The following is an 18,034-nucleotide window of genomic DNA, read 5'->3' on the forward strand; positions in this document are numbered from 1 at the left end:
TAGTCATATGCTCTCAACTTAATGTGACAGTCCTATTTAGCCCTAGGAAGCAGCACCGCTTCATGTCAGCCTTGACACATTTCCTGTGTCCTTATGTTTACAGGGGGGAGACAAGCACCTCCAACCAACTAAGCCTACATCCAGAGACTAGTTTCTGAGTCATTGGTTGTCTTCAGTCTGGAGTTGCGTGGCTTGCTAGTTGGAGATGCCTATCTAGCTCTTGTAAACATATAATTATTCTAGTGAAATACATTCACTGATTTTAAAAATAGAAATAATACATTTCTAAATCTCTCAGAGAGATTTATGCAGTAAATCTCTCTGAGAGATTTAGAAATGTATTATTTCTATTTTTAAAATCAGTGAATGTATTTCACTAGAATAATTATATGTTTACAAGAGCTAGATAGGCATCTCCAACTAGCAAGCCACACAACTCCAGACTGAAGATGAGCAATGACTCAGAAACTAGTCTCTGGATGCCGGCTTAGCTAAGTGGAGGTGCTTGTCTCCCCCTTGTAAACATAAGGACACAGGAAATGTGTCAAGGCTGACAGGAAGTGGTGCTGCTTCCTAGGGCTAAATAGCAGTAGTATTATTCCCTTCATGGGACTGTCACATTAAGTTGACAGCAAACAACTACTTTATTGTATCACTACTGCATAAATCTCTCTGAGAGATTTAGAAATGTATTATGTATATATATATATATATATATATATATATATATGCATGCATACATACATACATACATACATACATACATACATATGATGAGCTACTATACAGTTTCCATCTACTAAATTCTCTCACAAGGCATTGGTCATCCCAGGGTATAGTAAAAGACACTTGCTCAAGGTGTCATGCAGTGGAATTGAACTAGAGGCCCAATGGTTACTAAGCAAGATTTTGAACCACACAGCCATGCCTCTCTCTCTCTCTCTCACTCTCCAAACACACACAGAGTATTTGTACATCAATTTATACATTGGTGAATATTCATTGTATGATTGGCAATGGACGAAATTCTCCACCAATCAAACAACAAAACATCAACACCTTTGCTAAGCCGGCATCACTACCACCACCGGCATCACTCCCACCATCACTACCACCACCATTATCACTCATGCATGCACTTACATACACAGATAGTTACAGATAGCTACACATACATGCCTATTTCCACACAAACAATAGCTAATTGTTAATATGGGATTATTGTTTTATGGGTTTCATTGTAAGTTTTGTCTTTTTTGTCTTTCTTTTTTTGTTTTAGAATTCTTTAATGTATAGAATTTCTGTTTAGTCATTCATATAAAATTATTTGCTTGACTAGATTTTCAACAAAACACACATACATATACACATACCCAAACACACACATATATACCCATAGCTACATTCATACAGTCTTATATATCTCAAGGTACAACACTCTCGCATGCATCAACTTACTCAGTAATCAGCATGCAACCCACTTGCACACCTGTCCCTATACATTCATAAGCACACATTGGGGTATACACATCAGTATATACTCACGCACAGCACATCGTCTTGTACCATACATATATGAACAACAAATATACGGATGCATGCAAACAAATGCCAACATATACACATATACACAGAATACACACAGAATACATCAACACGCACTTTTCACGCATTTTCATATATCTGAACATCTGTGTGTGTATGTACATGTCTGTAAGTATATATATATATATATATATATATATATATATATATATATATTGGTGTGTGTGTACGTACATATATATAACACTCACTCCCAATGCAATAGAGATAACGAAACCTCAGATCTGTTACTAGGAGGGGAACCTATTTCCTCAGGCAGGACACTAACCCAGCCCCTTCCCACATATCCCCCACCACCACCACCAACACACTTCTTAAATTCTCACATCCCCTGTATAATCCATTATCACTTGACATCAACACAGAAGTGTTAAATATCTTTCCTCAGTTTTCAAAAATAAAAATGATTTTAAAAAATGTGTTATTTTTTCTTTTAATAAAAATAAATAGAATAAACACACTACAAAAAAAGAAAATCTAAATAAACAAAACTATAATTTCATGTTTTTTTAAAATTATATTCTGTATTTTGCATTTATTTTGTTCTTTGGTTAACTTCATAATTGTTCTTATTTCGCCAGTGGCTCTGTTTTATTATCTTAATAAAGAGATCTGTATAGAAAAATAAAACGAGAAAAGATACAAAGGTTCATCTGTAAATGGAGACTCTAGTTTCAGAGTCAACCTAGTTGAATCTCTCTTCAACTGTTACAAGTACTGAAAGATGTTGTTATTGTTTAAGCTCAGCTCTTCTCTTGACCAAGCAGAGCTATGATCAAAATCATTCTAGCTATGACCATTTCATATTTTCTCTACAAACACTGTATCTAGCACTACAAGGTCATGTAGTGTCCTTTATTATAGTAATAACTCCAGGTCAGCTTTAATCATCAAGCAAACATATGGTTAAAGCAGGCATCATGAGTCAATTCTCAGGACAAGCAGTAGGTATTAATAAATATGAAGTTATGTCATTGACTGTGAAGGCACTTAGCTCAGTGGTTAAAGCATCGGGTTCACAGTCATGAGGTAGTGAGTTTGATTCCTGGACTGGGCTGTGTGTTGTGTTCTTGAGCAAGACACTTTATTTCACATTGCTCCAGTTCACTCAGCTGTAGAAATGAGTTGTGATGTCACTGATACCAAGATGTATCAGCTTTTACCTATCCCTTGGATAACATTGATGATATTGAGAGAGGAGGCTGGTATGCATGGGTGACTGTTAGTCTTCGATAAATAACCTTGCTCAGACTTGTGCTTTGGAGGGAAATTTTCTGAGTGCAATCCCATGGTCATTCATGACTGAAGGGGATCTTTACCCTTTACCCTTTATGTCATCGACTCAATGGCTTAGTGATGTAGATACCTCTGATGAGAACCCAATAAGGTTCAAAAATCGATTAAGGCTGTTCATCATTTTTTTCAGTCAGTGGAAAAATTGTTAAATTTACCCGTTTTGCATAAACAAGTTACTGCCTTTGTTTATAATTTCAACGAAAAAGCGTTTTTCTGATCAATACTTATATCTGTCAATGCATCCACAAATCACAGTACAGTTGATGCTTTTGCTTGGAGATTCTGAGCTTTTCTAGGATTCTTCTAAGGACAAGGAGTTGTGATAGTGTTCATCTGCTTTTGCAGAAGCTATTTTGGTTCTGTCATAGAATAGTATCAATGCAAAGGACATTCTACAAAGGAGCATAGGTTTCTAAATTTTTGATGCTAGAGGTAAAAGTGTAATCTTCTGTAGTTTTAAAGTAGGTGCAGACCATCTTTCTATGGAGGTGGAATAATTAAAGACTTTGAAAAGGCCATTCATTTGTTTTCTTTAAAGGTCTCATTAACAGAAGTCCAAGAGATGCTTGGAACATTTCTGGAATGTTTTCTGGGTCCAGTGTCTTGTAACTTTCTTTTTAAGTATTTTCAAATGTCTTCTGTGATAAATAGACCTCTCTGAATCAGCAAGCTATTTGCTAATTCATGGTTGAAGAAAGGACTCTTGTCAAGTTTGGTATTCCATTGCTCTGTTTTACCAAAAGTAATTTGAAATGCTGAAACCAGGTATCTAGATGGTGGCCAGTGGTTTTCCCCTACAATGTGAATCACTGCCAAAACTATCTTTTCAATAAATTTCTTCAAAACTACCCATGTGGCAGCATGCTTCTTTTCAGTATGAAAGTGAAGTTGTTGAGTTCTTCAGTTTTGGACTTGATTTCGGTTTCTAGTATCTGTTTGTATGCTTCAAGTGGACATTTACTAAATAAATGTTTATTTTAGATTTCCTAGTTGACCTACATTTATACTTTAGGGTTGTGGCCTTCAGATCTTTTCTGGCCTTTGTTATCTTCTCATTTAAGCAAGGGTTGGGTGCCTGTTTTCTCTTCCTTGGGAGCAATTCTAGTAATATATTTATGTTGGCAGTGGTTAGGATGTCATATACAGCATTGCTATTTTATGAATCATGGAGGATTATTTCTCAGTGATATATAAAATGACCATTTCATTCTTTTGTCCATTCCATATTGGTTTATGTACCAACCATTTATGTTGATGATTCCATGCTTTGACAATTTATAGATAAAAGAGAAAAAAGCCTAGCCATCACTTGTATGCCAATATGACTTGGTAGCTTGTACTATGCTTTTATCTATTGTTTTAGGCACCCTTGTAGTTGTAAGCAAAGACAAACAACCTCTTGACCTTCCTACTCTTGATTCAGTAAAACATCAAGGGGACGGATGCAAGAGAGAGAGAGAGAGCAAGATGATGATGTTGAGTGGTTGGGTAAGTTGCAAAAGTGTAGGCTAAAATACATACATACATACATACATATGTATATGTATAAATATACATCTATTTGTACACACACACTCATGTGTGCGTGTGTGTATTTCATCTGTTTTTGTATATCTTTAAAAAATGAAACGACCAATTGAGTTATTATTTTCATGAAAATTATTTTTAAAAATATATATTTCCATTTCTGTACTTCTGTACACAGTCTGTTGTATTTTTCTTACTTTTATATTTATTTTCATTATTCAAAAGCAAAATGTTAGGTCTATATAAAATTTTGATAACAGGGCAATTTTTTAGGGATTTTTTTCAACTGAAGACCATATTAATATAACTAAAAGCTATTCCGGTGTTTGTATTAGTTTTCTTTCCCTGATAAGACCATTAACAGGTTCCATTTTGTTGGAAGCATTTAAGTCAGGTTCCTGGTCTAAGGACAGTTCCTTCTCACCAGTCTTGGAAGCCCTGAAAAGTGTAGGAGATGGCCCTCTGCCCTTCTAACAAAAACAGGAAAATGTGAGCATCATTAATCATCACTGTGCTGATTAAATTTTGGTGTACTGATTGCAGAGACTGAATACATTTGTTATCTATATATATAAAAATGAGAATGTGTGTCTGTCTGTCTGTCTGTGTGAATCCCTAAAACTCGAGAACTACGCAACCAATTTCATTCAAATTTTACACATGCCTTACTTAGGGTTCCAGTTGTGTTTTAGTCAAAAAAAATGTTAACTTCTTGCAGAGTTCGAGCCCACCGCAACATAATATCTCCTCCACTATTTAAGTATTACGTGTCAAAAGTGAAACAAAAACACTCATGTCAAATACTTTCACTTTAAAAATGAAACTATTCTACTAACTGAAACAATCACATTTCGATACTGTAATGACAGATACTTTCAGAGAGAGAGAGAAAGAGAGAGAGAGAGAGAGAGAGAGATGTATATGTATACATATAGATGTATATGTACACGTTATTCCACTAACTGAAACAATCACATTTCGATACTGTAATGATAGATACTTTCAGAGAGAGATAAAGAGTGAAAGAGAGAGAGAGAGAGAGAGAGAGATGTATATGTATACATATGTGTATATGTACACGTATATGCATAGATATATATATATATATAGATATAGATCTATATGCATACATGTCTATGTATACATATGTGTAGATGTATATATATATAGATGTACATGTAATATGTACACATACATACATATATATACATGCATACAGATATCTATACATATATACACCCATCACACACAAACACATGCACACAAACACACACATTAGTCATTTGTTTTCTTATCCAAAACTACGTCAAAAGTACTGAACGGATCTTTATGAAATTTGAAAATTACATTCTATGTATAACGGCCATAACTCCCATGAAAATTCATATATTTTTAATGTTGATGAAATTTTAACCCGAACATAACAGATGAGCATTATTTGTAATTCAACAGTACAACAGTGTAAGACTACCCTTTCAGATATACTTACATTGTGATTTCTGCAATGTGGTGCATAAATTGTCAAGTAAATGAGACGCATCTTTGCCTCCACTGATTCACTTGCAAAGTGTTGAGTAAAATTATTTCGTTGCAGACCTCCTTTGGGTCTTTTTATTATCACTGCAACACACATAGTCCCCAGTTGGTAACATTGATTTCAAGGCCCTCCTAGATGAGAGACTGGCATTCCACTTAATGTCTATGTTCCATGCTGGCATGGATTGGAGAGTTATTAATGTAGAAATATGGTATCGTAGCTACTAACAGTTGAGGGTTGTGTAGTCTAGACGGCGTTTTTAGATTTCATTATTCTCTTTAACCCGGGCAAAGCCGGGTATTTCTGCTAGTATTAATTAAAATTTACATCTACAAGTTAATTACACAAATATTACTAAAACATGTTTTTTGATCCAAAACAAATTAACTTGGTTCCTGCCTCTCATGCATGGAACCTTGTATATTCAGTTCCCATTCAGTAAGGGTTAATGTTAAACAGTTTACATGAGCATACAAAAATTTTCTTCTAACCGTAACACTAAGCAGCAACAACTACAGCACCTGAATATGTTAGCATTTTCATTTATACACATGAAAATAATGAATGAATAAATGCTGTCATCTAGGTGCTGAACAGCTGCCTTTATCTGTACTGAAGAATGTTAACATGATGTTAATGTGTCTTCCTAGATATCTTGCCTCACTGATTTATTTTTTACAATTTCCAGGGATCTTGCCAAGCAGATTGAAAGTATTTGAAAATAATGATACATGTAATTCCTTGTAAGTATTTATAGGCTTTACAGTTTGTTTCTACTCGTATCACATGTTAATATACTGATGTTGTATGATTTTACAATGCATAAGATTTGGGGGGGAAAATTCATTTGGATAAATCTTTAGCCATTCTTTAGTAGGAATTCTAGAAATCATTTCACACAAAATACATTGTTATCAAAAGCAATAAATAATTAAATACCATTGGCACAATATTTTGATCAAAACTGAGATAAGAGGTCACCATTTTATAAACTGTAAACATCAGCTCCTTTAAAGGTCATGTTAATCATTTGACATAATGACAAACTACATACATATGTTCATATCAGTTCAGTGAAATAAGATATTTTAGACCAAAGACCATCTTGAAAGGTTCGTGATCCATGACCACAATATATATTCCAATCTATATAACCTCTACATATACACATCCAAACCATTTATAAACACTAATACAACATAATTCTAATTTTATATTCCTATGCACATGATTCAGGCAAGCATATGATTCAAACATAACCACAATATAACCACAATGTCAATTTACACCAGCATTCATACTGAGTTGCCAAGTTCTTTTAATGGATACTCAGGAATCAAAAGCCCATGATACACAAACTGTAGTCCATCCTGTTAATCAGAACCTTCAAACAAGCAGAACAGCAAACTGCTTAATGTGTGTGTTCATCATCTGACATATTGATAGACTGCATAGATGAATTTTATATTACTACATCCTATGTAACTGAACCGTGTATCAGTCTATTATTCCCAACAAGATTGATGTCTGCCTCAGTTTAATGGGTTTCTTTAGGCAGAACCATCTGCAGTCACTCATTAACAAAAAAAAATTGTCCAACAGAGTCTTTTTTTACCAGCTTCAGATTTCATGTGGTGTAGGAAAAAAACTAAAAATACACTGTCGTAAATCACAAAATTTAATTGAATTATTCTCATCAATAAGAGCAATTAAAGAGTGAAGGTAAATTTAAGTATTTACTCTTTACTTGTTTCAGTCATTTGACTGCGGCCATGCTGGAGCACCGCCTTTAGTCGAGCAAATCGACCCCAGGAGTTATTCTTTTAAGTCTAGTACTTATTCTATCGGTCTCTTTTGCCGAACCGCTAAGTTACGGGGACGTAAACACACCAGCATCGGTTGTCAAGCGATGTTGGGGGACAAACACAGACACACAAACATATACACATATATATATACATATATACGATGGGCTTCTTTCAGTTTCCGTCTACCAAATCCACTCACAAAGCTTTGGTCGGCCCGAGGCTAGAGTAGAAGACACTTGCCCAAGGTGCCACACAGTGGGACTGAACCCAGAACCATGTGGTTGGTAAGCAAGCTACTTACCACACAGCCACTCCTGCACCTATATAATTTTCTATATAAATTATGATTTTTTTTTTTAGGTACTCGTTCCTTTTTTTTAAGAGATAGAAATATCATTGGTTTAACCTCACTGTATTATTGATGCATTTTGTAACTTCAAGAGTATGGTTGGATGAAAGGATAAAATAGTGAATAACCAGCCAAGAGGTTTTAGATTCTTATACTATAATCAACATTACAGTGTATGTAAACTAGACATTTAACTCTGAAATGGCCCAGATCACCTAGTTCTAAGTAGGGTACCCAGCACAGAAAAAAATTGACCAAGTGATCTGTCCACTTGCAGTATTGAGTTCATCTCTTGTGGACCTAAGGAAGGCAACTGGAAAGCCATTCCAGAGTAATTTTTCTTAGCATCATTATATGAAGACCACTTCTTTGGTGGTAACCTCTATCTAGAACCCTTACAGAACTCTCTAAGGGTTTACAACTTCAAGACAATTAAAAGTAAAGTCAACCCCAGTATGGCTTGATTTAGAAATTTAAAATTAGGTGAACTAAATAATGATTTCTAACATAGACACAAAGTAACAAATTTTGAAGGATTGGGGTATTTTTAATTATATCAGTTCCAGAATTTGACCAATTACTTCTTTTATCAACATAAATAAGAAAAGCAAAATCAACTTCAGTATTTCTTGAACTTAGAATACAAAGAACTGTAACTAAATATTGTAAGTCATTCTCCCCATTGTCTCTTGATACTGTTAAACCTCAGCCTTCACTGAACTGGATAATTGTATAATTGTCTGCTTTTTTGTTCTTTTTTTTATGGTGTTCCACTGTTTTTCTTTTGCAATTAATCACATCTCAAGTATTAATTTCACTGCACTGAGCTGCACTACAAATCATATCACAAGTGTATCACAACAAGCATACCTCTAGCTTTTATCTTCTTGTATTTGATAACAAAAGGGTATCCATTCATTGACAAAAAATAACAACAAGAAAAAGAAACCCTTTTTCCCCCCACCAGTTAAATCTAGACAATACAATGAAACTAGAGACACACACTATGAAATGGTTTAAACATGGCCAACACAGGTTATCTTTTAGCAAGTACCAGGTCTGTAGAAATATTGTAAACCCACTGTCTAAATTAGCTGAGAAAAACTATTAATGTCACTTTATATTATATAGCAGACATATGAAATGTAAATTGGCTACTAAAAGCAAGTCACACCCAATTTACTTGTACAACAAGATCATTTATCAAAAGGATATCATATGCTACATTTTGTTTAAACTCTATACTGTATTTAAGCACTAGATTAGCTAAGCTGGCAGAATACTTAACGGAACAACTCATCTTTTCTATCTCAACTTCTGATATTTAAGACATTGGTTCTTGCATTACTCAGGTTTGTGTTTTAATAATTAAACTTTCTTTTGACGAAGCACAAGGCCTTTTTTTTTTTTAGAATGGAAGTATACTTGCTTAATTAATTCCGAATATATTTGTCATAAAGATAAACACACACATACGAGGGTATGCTGAAAAGTTCATGATTTTGGGTACAAGAAAATACAGGAGAATCAGTTAATTATAATTATTTTATTCTACATCTTTCCCTTCTCAGATTCACACACTTATTGCAGCAGTCCTTTAGTTTTTCTAAGCCTTGTTAAGGAACTCAGAAGGTTGAGTTTTCAACCAGGCCTTTCATGATACCCTTAAAGCCAGGAATTTTTCAGCACCCCCTTGTATGTATGTGTGTATGTATGTATATATATATATATATATATATATATATATATATATATACACATGAATGTATGTATGTATACACACACACACACACACACACACACATATGTGAGGGTGCATGGCCTAGTGGTTAGGGTGTTGGACTCATGATCATGAGATCGTGGTTTCAATTCCTACACTGGGTGGTGCATTGTGTTCTTGAGCAAAACACTTCATTTCATGTCACTCCACAATCACTTCGACACAGACGCATGGTACACTGTACACCTGTTCAGACAACGTTGATTTGATGGAGAGAGTGAGCTAATGTGTGGCATGGACACTTGATCACTATAAACAAATCATTTGTGCAGGTCATTCAGCAAAAGGCTGAACACTCATACATCATCTTCGACAGGAGAGTCCATCATACATATATATATATATATATATATATAGTTTTAGGGAAAAGAATCAAGGTTCATGAACTCATGGATGAAAATCAACTGTCACATATAGAAAAATTAATAATTAAAAGCACAATAAATGAGTATAATATAATACAAAGTAAATATCATAAGATAAAGATAATAAAATGACTATACGTGTTTCATAACTAATTTTCAAATAGAAAGGAAATTTAAATCGATAAAATCGATTAAAACTAGTGTGTAGTTTGCTTGATTTTACATGTTTTTTTTCCTATGCTACTATGGGTTAGATGAATATATTTGTAAGACATTGTTTTGCAGACAGATACTCTTCATGTCACTAACACTTACCTGTTATTCAAGTAAGGCATTGTCCACACATCTTTAATGCTAATAGAGAATTTGTTGACAAGGGAAATGACAGCAATGTCATTGCTTGTAGCTCAGCAAATTTCTGGGAAGCACAAAGATAGACACACACACACATACACACATGTTTGGAGAAAGATTTCCTTACAGTAAAAATTACTAACATTAAAAAAAAAAATCATTGAAAGAAAACAGAATGACACAAGCCTATGAAAGAAGTTTCCATGTTGTGTAAATGCCTTTCACTTTTTCAGCTTTTCAAATACATGTTATAAGGTAACATGTATAGAAATAGGTGGATTTAGTAGTGTTGACTATTCCTGGTTTAGTTTCCATTTCAGAATTCTTATAAAATATTCTTCGTTTGCTTTTTGTAGTTGATTATTTTCTTTTATTTTGAAAAAAAAAAAATGAAGGAAATATTTTGAAATTTCCATTTTCACAACCGTCTAGAAGCTCACTACATAAAACAATTCTTTGATTTCTTGCTTATGTATCCTAACATGATCTATTGATTTTGATCCTGTTTAGCTGATGGAATTTTCACTGCATTGTGGCCATGTGGAGCAGTAAATGAGATCTTTTGTTTTGCAATTCATATTTGCATTAACCTTTTAATTCCTCCCCATTCTTATATATTTTGCTTTTGCTCTGTTCGGTTAATTCACACATCCTACAATGAAGGTCTCCACATCTTGTTAGCTGCATTATTTCTCCTTCTGCTGTAAATTTTGCCTTTGTTAAGAGTCTTTTTAAGATTTGGTAGTTGTCTTTGGCTGGTAATAATTTGTGATTCTTTAATTATTTTGAGGAGAGTTTTCAACAGTGTAGAATTGGCGGGTATCATTTGGCCAAACATAAGACATTATACAGTTCTATATTTAAGAGATGAGGAATTGTTTACATTATTTACATTATTTGCATTTGACGATATTTGTCCTCATCTTTGTCATTAACACGTTTCAGCTGATATACCCTCCAGCCTTCATCAGGTCTCTTGGGGCATATGGTGTAGTGGTTAAGAGCACAGGCTACTAATCCCAAGATTCCGAGTTCGATTCCAGGCAGTGACCTGAATAATAATAATAATAATAATAAACACCTTAGGAATGAGAACCCAGGTTCAAAATTTCCCCAAGACACCTGATGAAGGCTGGAGGGTATATCAGCTGAAACATTGTGTTAACAACAAACAAGATGAGGACAAATATCCGTCAAATGTAAATAATGCATAAGACGTAATGTTTACTAGGATTATGAATGACTACAAATGGAATATTTATGTTTTGTCATCCTCCTCCTCATTGTAAGAGTTTCACTGTAAGAGAGAGATTGTGATCTCTTTTGTTTTTGTTATGGCTTAATTTGCAAAGTTTTGTAGGTATTTTTGTTTCTGAAAGAATATATTTAGTTCTGCCAGTCATCTCTTTCATTTGTTTGTGTTTGTAACTATTGAACTATACACCTTGCATTAAATGGGATATTCTTTTTAATGGGTGACAATATTTAAAATCTAAATGTTGGTGTATACCTGTGTCCTTGTAGAAGAGGTTGACTGTAAAAGTTTCATTTTCCTTAATTACCAAAATATCCAAAAAAGAACATTCCTTTTCATTTAATTTCCTTGTGAATTGGATTGATTCATGAATGCTATTTATCAATTTCAGTAAGTCTTGTAAAGTCTTCCTTCTATTCTTAAATATGAAGTAGTCTTCTGGGAATCTTTTCCAATTTTCTTTTAAATAGGATTGGAAATGCTGATCAAAAGTAATTCCAGACCAGGCATAGATCTTTTTTTTCTTCAAGGAATCCTATCACTAGTGTTGCAAATATGAGAGCAACTTTTATGACCATTGCCATATCTTTTATTTGAAGGTATTATTGGTTATCAAAGAAGTAGTTGTTTACTGGCACCAATCACAATTCTTTCAGTATAAATTCTTTTGGGAATATTTCTTGAATTCTGTGAGGGTATTTGTCTGTCCAAAATTCTACTGCTTTCAGTAGAATATTTGGGAGATGTTTGTGTAGAGGCTGATCACATTGAAACTAATTAGAATTGTCTCTGTCTTTACTCTCTCTGGAATGTGGTTTAGGAAGTCCATATATTTTAATGCTAATGGAGAATTTGTTGACAAAGATGAGGACAAATATCGTCAAATGTAAATTATGTAAATAATGTACATAATTCCTCATTCATGAAACTAGGAACCAATATGCATAATAACAATTTTACTGGTTTTGGAGGGCCTACAGTGGCCATAAGAACAGCTCCTTTCTCTAAACCATGCATAAGCAATGATTCTCAAAAAGCAGGCTGCATGAGACATAACTCATCATCAGGTGGAGCCACACTACCAAAATAATTCAAGGTAATTTTTCAAAAGTCCCACAGGTTGCAGTTAACCCAAGACTGCTCCAGGCCAAACCAAAGAGGAGAAAAGCCAAGTGAGTTGTGAACAAGTCATCATTTCAAACATTACCACTTTTGCTAAGATTGCATTGTGCCCCTTGAGTAAGGCATCATTGACAACAGGAAGGATATTAAATCATTTAACTATAAAAATAATCACTCTGAGCCCAAATTTTTTCCTTTAGCTTCATGGCTTTCTTAGCCAGCATGCAGCATCTGTAGCTATGGATGCATACTGGCTTCAATTAATGTATTCCCTAGGCTTGAACTAAGCTTTAAACTACAGTAATAGCTAGCAACTTTGATCGTTCATGGTTGTATTTAAATAAAACAGCTGAAATAATTCCAATCATTGCCAATTGGGTCATGCAAAGACACAGAACTATAGATATTGTAGCAATATGTCTCTATGATCTATATCCAGAACAAACAGATTAACTTGTACTTTTAAATCACTTCTCCTGTCATTGACAAAATATGCAGTATTAAATGTGCATTATGCTTATAGCCAGCCAGTAGTGTGCTGTGCATATCTGTTCTGCACTTATGGACTGTGTGTATATATAAATTCCTGAGATTGTATATCATCACAAGCATGTTTGTTTTATAGCAGAATCGAATTCTGCTTATGCAGATGTGTTTGCTTTTGCATGTAACATCATCAATTGATATTTACTTGCAATGCTGATATTTACTGTGTACTGACATTATAAACCCATGCTATATACACAACCCTTTGCTATAGTGTGTAATGTGTGTGATTTTGCATGTATGTGTGTGCATGTGTGTGTGCAATTGCGCATGCGTGTGCTGTGAATTTCAAACCCAGGGCAAGGTTTGGTAGGGAAGTCATATGTGGTTTTGTATACCCTTTGTTTTTTTAATTGAAAGAAACCATATTTCTAACAACAACATATTCTGCCTTGTGTTTACATTTTCAAAATAATCCAACATTATGACAGGCTTACTGAAATAATTAACTTTCAACTTTATAATTAAACACCACCTATTGAAATATAATATTATCCTTCAAGTAGTAAGATTTCAGATCATGATATGATTTTAAATTTTAAATTTGAACATGTTAATGGAGATGGCTTTTTTAGTGTGTTTTTGTTGAAAAGATTTTAGATCTTTTCTCTATTCATATCTCCTAACTTGCCAGTCAGTAGCCAATATACAGCACAGATATTTAATGTTACTGGACGCAACTTCAGCAGCTTTCCATTCTATCTCAGTGAATTTATTCTTTACATATATATATGGTGCAGGCATGACTGTGCGGTAAGTAGCTTGCTTACTAACACATGGTTCTGGGTTCAGTCCCACTGCATGGCACCTTGGGCAAGTGTCTTCTATTACAGCCTCTGGCCAACCAAAGCCTTGTGAGTGAATTTGGTAGACGGAAACTGGAAGAAGCCTGTCATATGTGTTTGTCCCCCCACCATTGCTTGACAACCAATGTTGTTGTATTTACATCCCAATAACTTAGCAGTTCAGCCAAAGACACTGATAGAAGAAATACTAGGCCTACAAAGAATAAGTCCCGGGGTCAACTTGTTTGACGAAAGGCGGTGCTCCAGCATGATTACAGTCAAATGACTGAAACAAGTAGAAGAATAAAAGAATATGTATATATATATGTATGTATATGTATATGTGTGTGTGTATATATATATATATGTGTGGAGGTGCAATGGCCCAGTGGTTAAGGCAGCAGACTCGCAGCCGGGGGATCGCGGTTTCGATTCCCAGACCAGGCGTTGTGTGTGTTTATTGAGCGAAAACACCTGAAGCTCCACAAGGCTCCAGCAGGGGGTGGTGGCTACCCCTGTTGTACTCTTTCGCCCCAACTTTCTCTTACTCTTTCTTCCTGTTTCTTGAGTAACACTGCGATGGACTGACGTCCTGTCCAGCTGGGGGAAACACATACGCCATAGAAACCGGGAAATCAGTCCCATGAGCCTGGCTAGACTTTAAAAGGGCACAAAAGAAGATATATATATTATTTGCTATATATATAGCAAATAATTTAGGAGAAAATATTTGCAAAAATATTTTTGACTCCACTATTATTTACTGTAGCAATTAAAAATGATAATAATAGAATCAATAATATAGACGATTGCAGGCCCAAAAAGCATTAAATAGCTGAAGGATTAAGTTTAATCAAAGGACATACAAAGTGTGTCTACCTGCTGGAAATAACAGTCAAAACACACAGTGTCAACCTCAAATTAAGTCATCATTAGACTCAATTTTGTCATTGTCAGTTTCAATTATGTTGTTGTCATCGACTTTAATTTCATCATTGTCATCTTAAATATCATTGCAATAGGATGAGGTGAATTTTTTTTTTATGAGTGGTCAAAGACATTAATGATTACTCATCACAGAGTTGTAAAAGAATGTAAACATCAAGAAGTTTTGTAAAGGTTTACAAATCTTGCATAATAAAAATTGTCACATTACCACAAATATACATACATTTAGTTCATTAGATGTGAAACTTCATACTACACTATATATAGCATGACAAATATAAAAATAAAGACGGTAGTTTAACCTTTTATTCATTGATATATATATATATATATAAAGGTGCAGGAGTGGCTGTGTGGTAAGAAGCTTACTTCCCAACCACATGGTTCTGGGTTCAGCCCCACTACATGGCACCTTCTAGCTTTGGGCTATAGTGTCTTCTACTTATAGCCTCAGGCCAACCAAAGCCTTGTGAGTGGATCTGATAGATGGAAACTGAAAGAAGCCCGTCATATATATATATATATATATATGCATGTGTGTGTGTGTATTTGTGTGTCTATGTTGCCCCACCACCACCACCATAACTGATGTTGTTGTGTTTATGTCCCTGTAACTTAGCTGTTTGGCATAAGAGGCCGATAGAATAAGTACTGGGATCGATTTGTTCAACTAAAGGCAATGTTCCAGCATGGCCACAGTCAAATGACTGAAACAAGTAAACGAATAAAAGAATATATATATATATATATCAATGAAAGTAGCCAGTAAGATCTGTGAAGGTAGAGTTCGAAAGAGTACTAAGATCCAATGGTAATCTGGGTGGTGAGATGGTTAGGTGGATGAGGAGAGGTACCAAAAGTTCGAGAAGGTAGTTAAAATGGAAGTCCAAGAGAGTAGGAAGTTCAGTCAGGCAGGATCAAAGTGGGGTGACCATGTGAGCATGTGTAATATATTGTTCAAATTTACAGAAAACAAAAGACAAAAACAAGTGAAGGAACAACAAGCAGGTGTATTAGTTTAATGCTTGAGAAGAATGGAAAAAGTCTTTGATGTTTCAAGCCTATGCTCTTTAATATATGCATGGTTTTCTCTGGATAGCCATAGATACAAAGGGAAGTGATTAACTCTTCACAGTGAAAGGTAGGATTAGAAATCTAAATTCAAAAGCAAGGAGTATGAAAAGGATACAAAGAGTTCATATGTATATATATGTATTTTTTTTTTTGTTCCTACTATTTCTAGTTAGTGATAATCATGTATATTGTACTATTTCATCCCTTTTAGGAATCTTCAGTATGATTTAACCTCTAACTCTGTTAGATATATTATGAAGAGCAACATTACAGTGAAATTAAATGCAAGTTAATTACAGCCTGGAGGGAATTCATGTAATATTCCCTGCATTTTTCCTCTGTGTGTGTATGTGTGTGTGTGTGTTTTCTTCATAGAATGGTTTAGTAATTGAGAGACAAGGAAAACATTCATAGTGTTTATATACAGAATATTAACAGTTTTCAGTGAGCATCTACCTTGTGAAAGAATCTTCCAGCAGCCAATTGTTACAACATTAACTAAAAATGATTTTATAAGCCTTCACTGAATATTTTGGCTGTTATCTTCTATGTCCTTCACATAGTCAAACAGGCTTACATTCATAAACACACATGCTCTGACCAACATCCGACATTAAAATGGATTTTCACAAAACTTCAACTAAAGTTCTTCAAACATGCATGGTGCCCTCTAAATGGCCATTAATACCAAGCAAAGTAACTATCTCTTTGCAACATGAGACCAGATTAGAATTTCGAATTCAAAATCAAGGAAGATGAAAAGGATATGAATATTTCACATGTATGAGCATATATATATATATATATATATATATATATATATATATATATATATATATATATACACGTATGTATGTATGAGTGTTTATGTATGTATATATATATATATATATATATATATATATATATATACACTATGGCAAAGTCATTACAGTTTCTAGTTAGTGGTAATCATACATAATACTATTTCAAGCTTTTCAGGACTCTTCAGCATTACTTAAACTGTAAATACATTACAGTAAAGTTAAAGATGAAATTTCTATATACATATATATATATATATATATAAGTGCTCTGCTTGTTGTAACCAGAAATGGTTCTGATGAAAGTAGCATTAATTTTTTTAGGTCATTCAAGTTTCTTCAATTGATCAATATATCAACTGAGTAAACTTATAAGTAATGTATCTATAATGACTTCTGGAAACAACTGTAAGCCAAATTTGCTCCAATAAAGGAAAAGTATGTAATGACCATTATTTTAAACTTGCTTCTTATATATATGTGTGTATATATATATATATATATATATATATATATATATATATATATATATATATATATATATATATATAATTACTGTTAAGTCTACTGACACCCTGAAGTGAACAATCATGTTGTTAATGTACCAAAGCTGCAGTACTTCAATGAACAACTGATGAATGAAAACATATATATATATTCCTGTCCCTGCTGTGTTTTCTTTGTCCTATTTTCTGTTTTTCCTGTCACATACTTTTATTCTATGTATATATACATATATACACATGCACATGTATGTAAACATTTATACAAATATACAAGTTTGTACACACACACATATGTACACACACACATATATATTGTGCATGTTGTTCTGCAGGTTACAACTTTCCATAAGAAACAGCAGGGTTTAGTTTGTTCT

General features: G+C 34.0%; 1 protein-coding gene across 5 annotated transcripts in view; it reads left to right on the forward strand.

Annotated features, from left to right (window-relative positions):
• The window catches only part of LOC106874565 (centriolar satellite-associated tubulin polyglutamylase complex regulator 1), a 125,349-nt gene that overhangs the window by 82,769 nt on the left and 24,546 nt on the right, over positions 1-18,034 (forward strand). For 3 of the 5 annotated variants that reach the window (XR_016242331.1, XM_014922340.3, XM_014922341.3), the window contains one exon: positions 6,654-6,708. The exons of the other annotated variants lie outside the window; for them this stretch is intronic. Coding sequence is in view for 2 of the 3 variants with exons in the window: in XM_014922340.3 (XP_014777826.2) it covers positions 6,654-6,708 (55 nt within the window). In the remaining variant the exon portion in view is untranslated. The remainder of the gene's footprint in view (positions 1-6,653; positions 6,709-18,034) is intronic. 5 annotated transcript variants of the gene reach the window in all.

Source organism: Octopus bimaculoides, chromosome 6, assembly GCF_046866305.1.
Source record: "Octopus bimaculoides isolate indiv1 chromosome 6, ASM4686630v1, whole genome shotgun sequence".
NCBI lineage: Eukaryota > Metazoa > Mollusca > Cephalopoda > Octopoda > Octopodidae > Octopus > Octopus bimaculoides.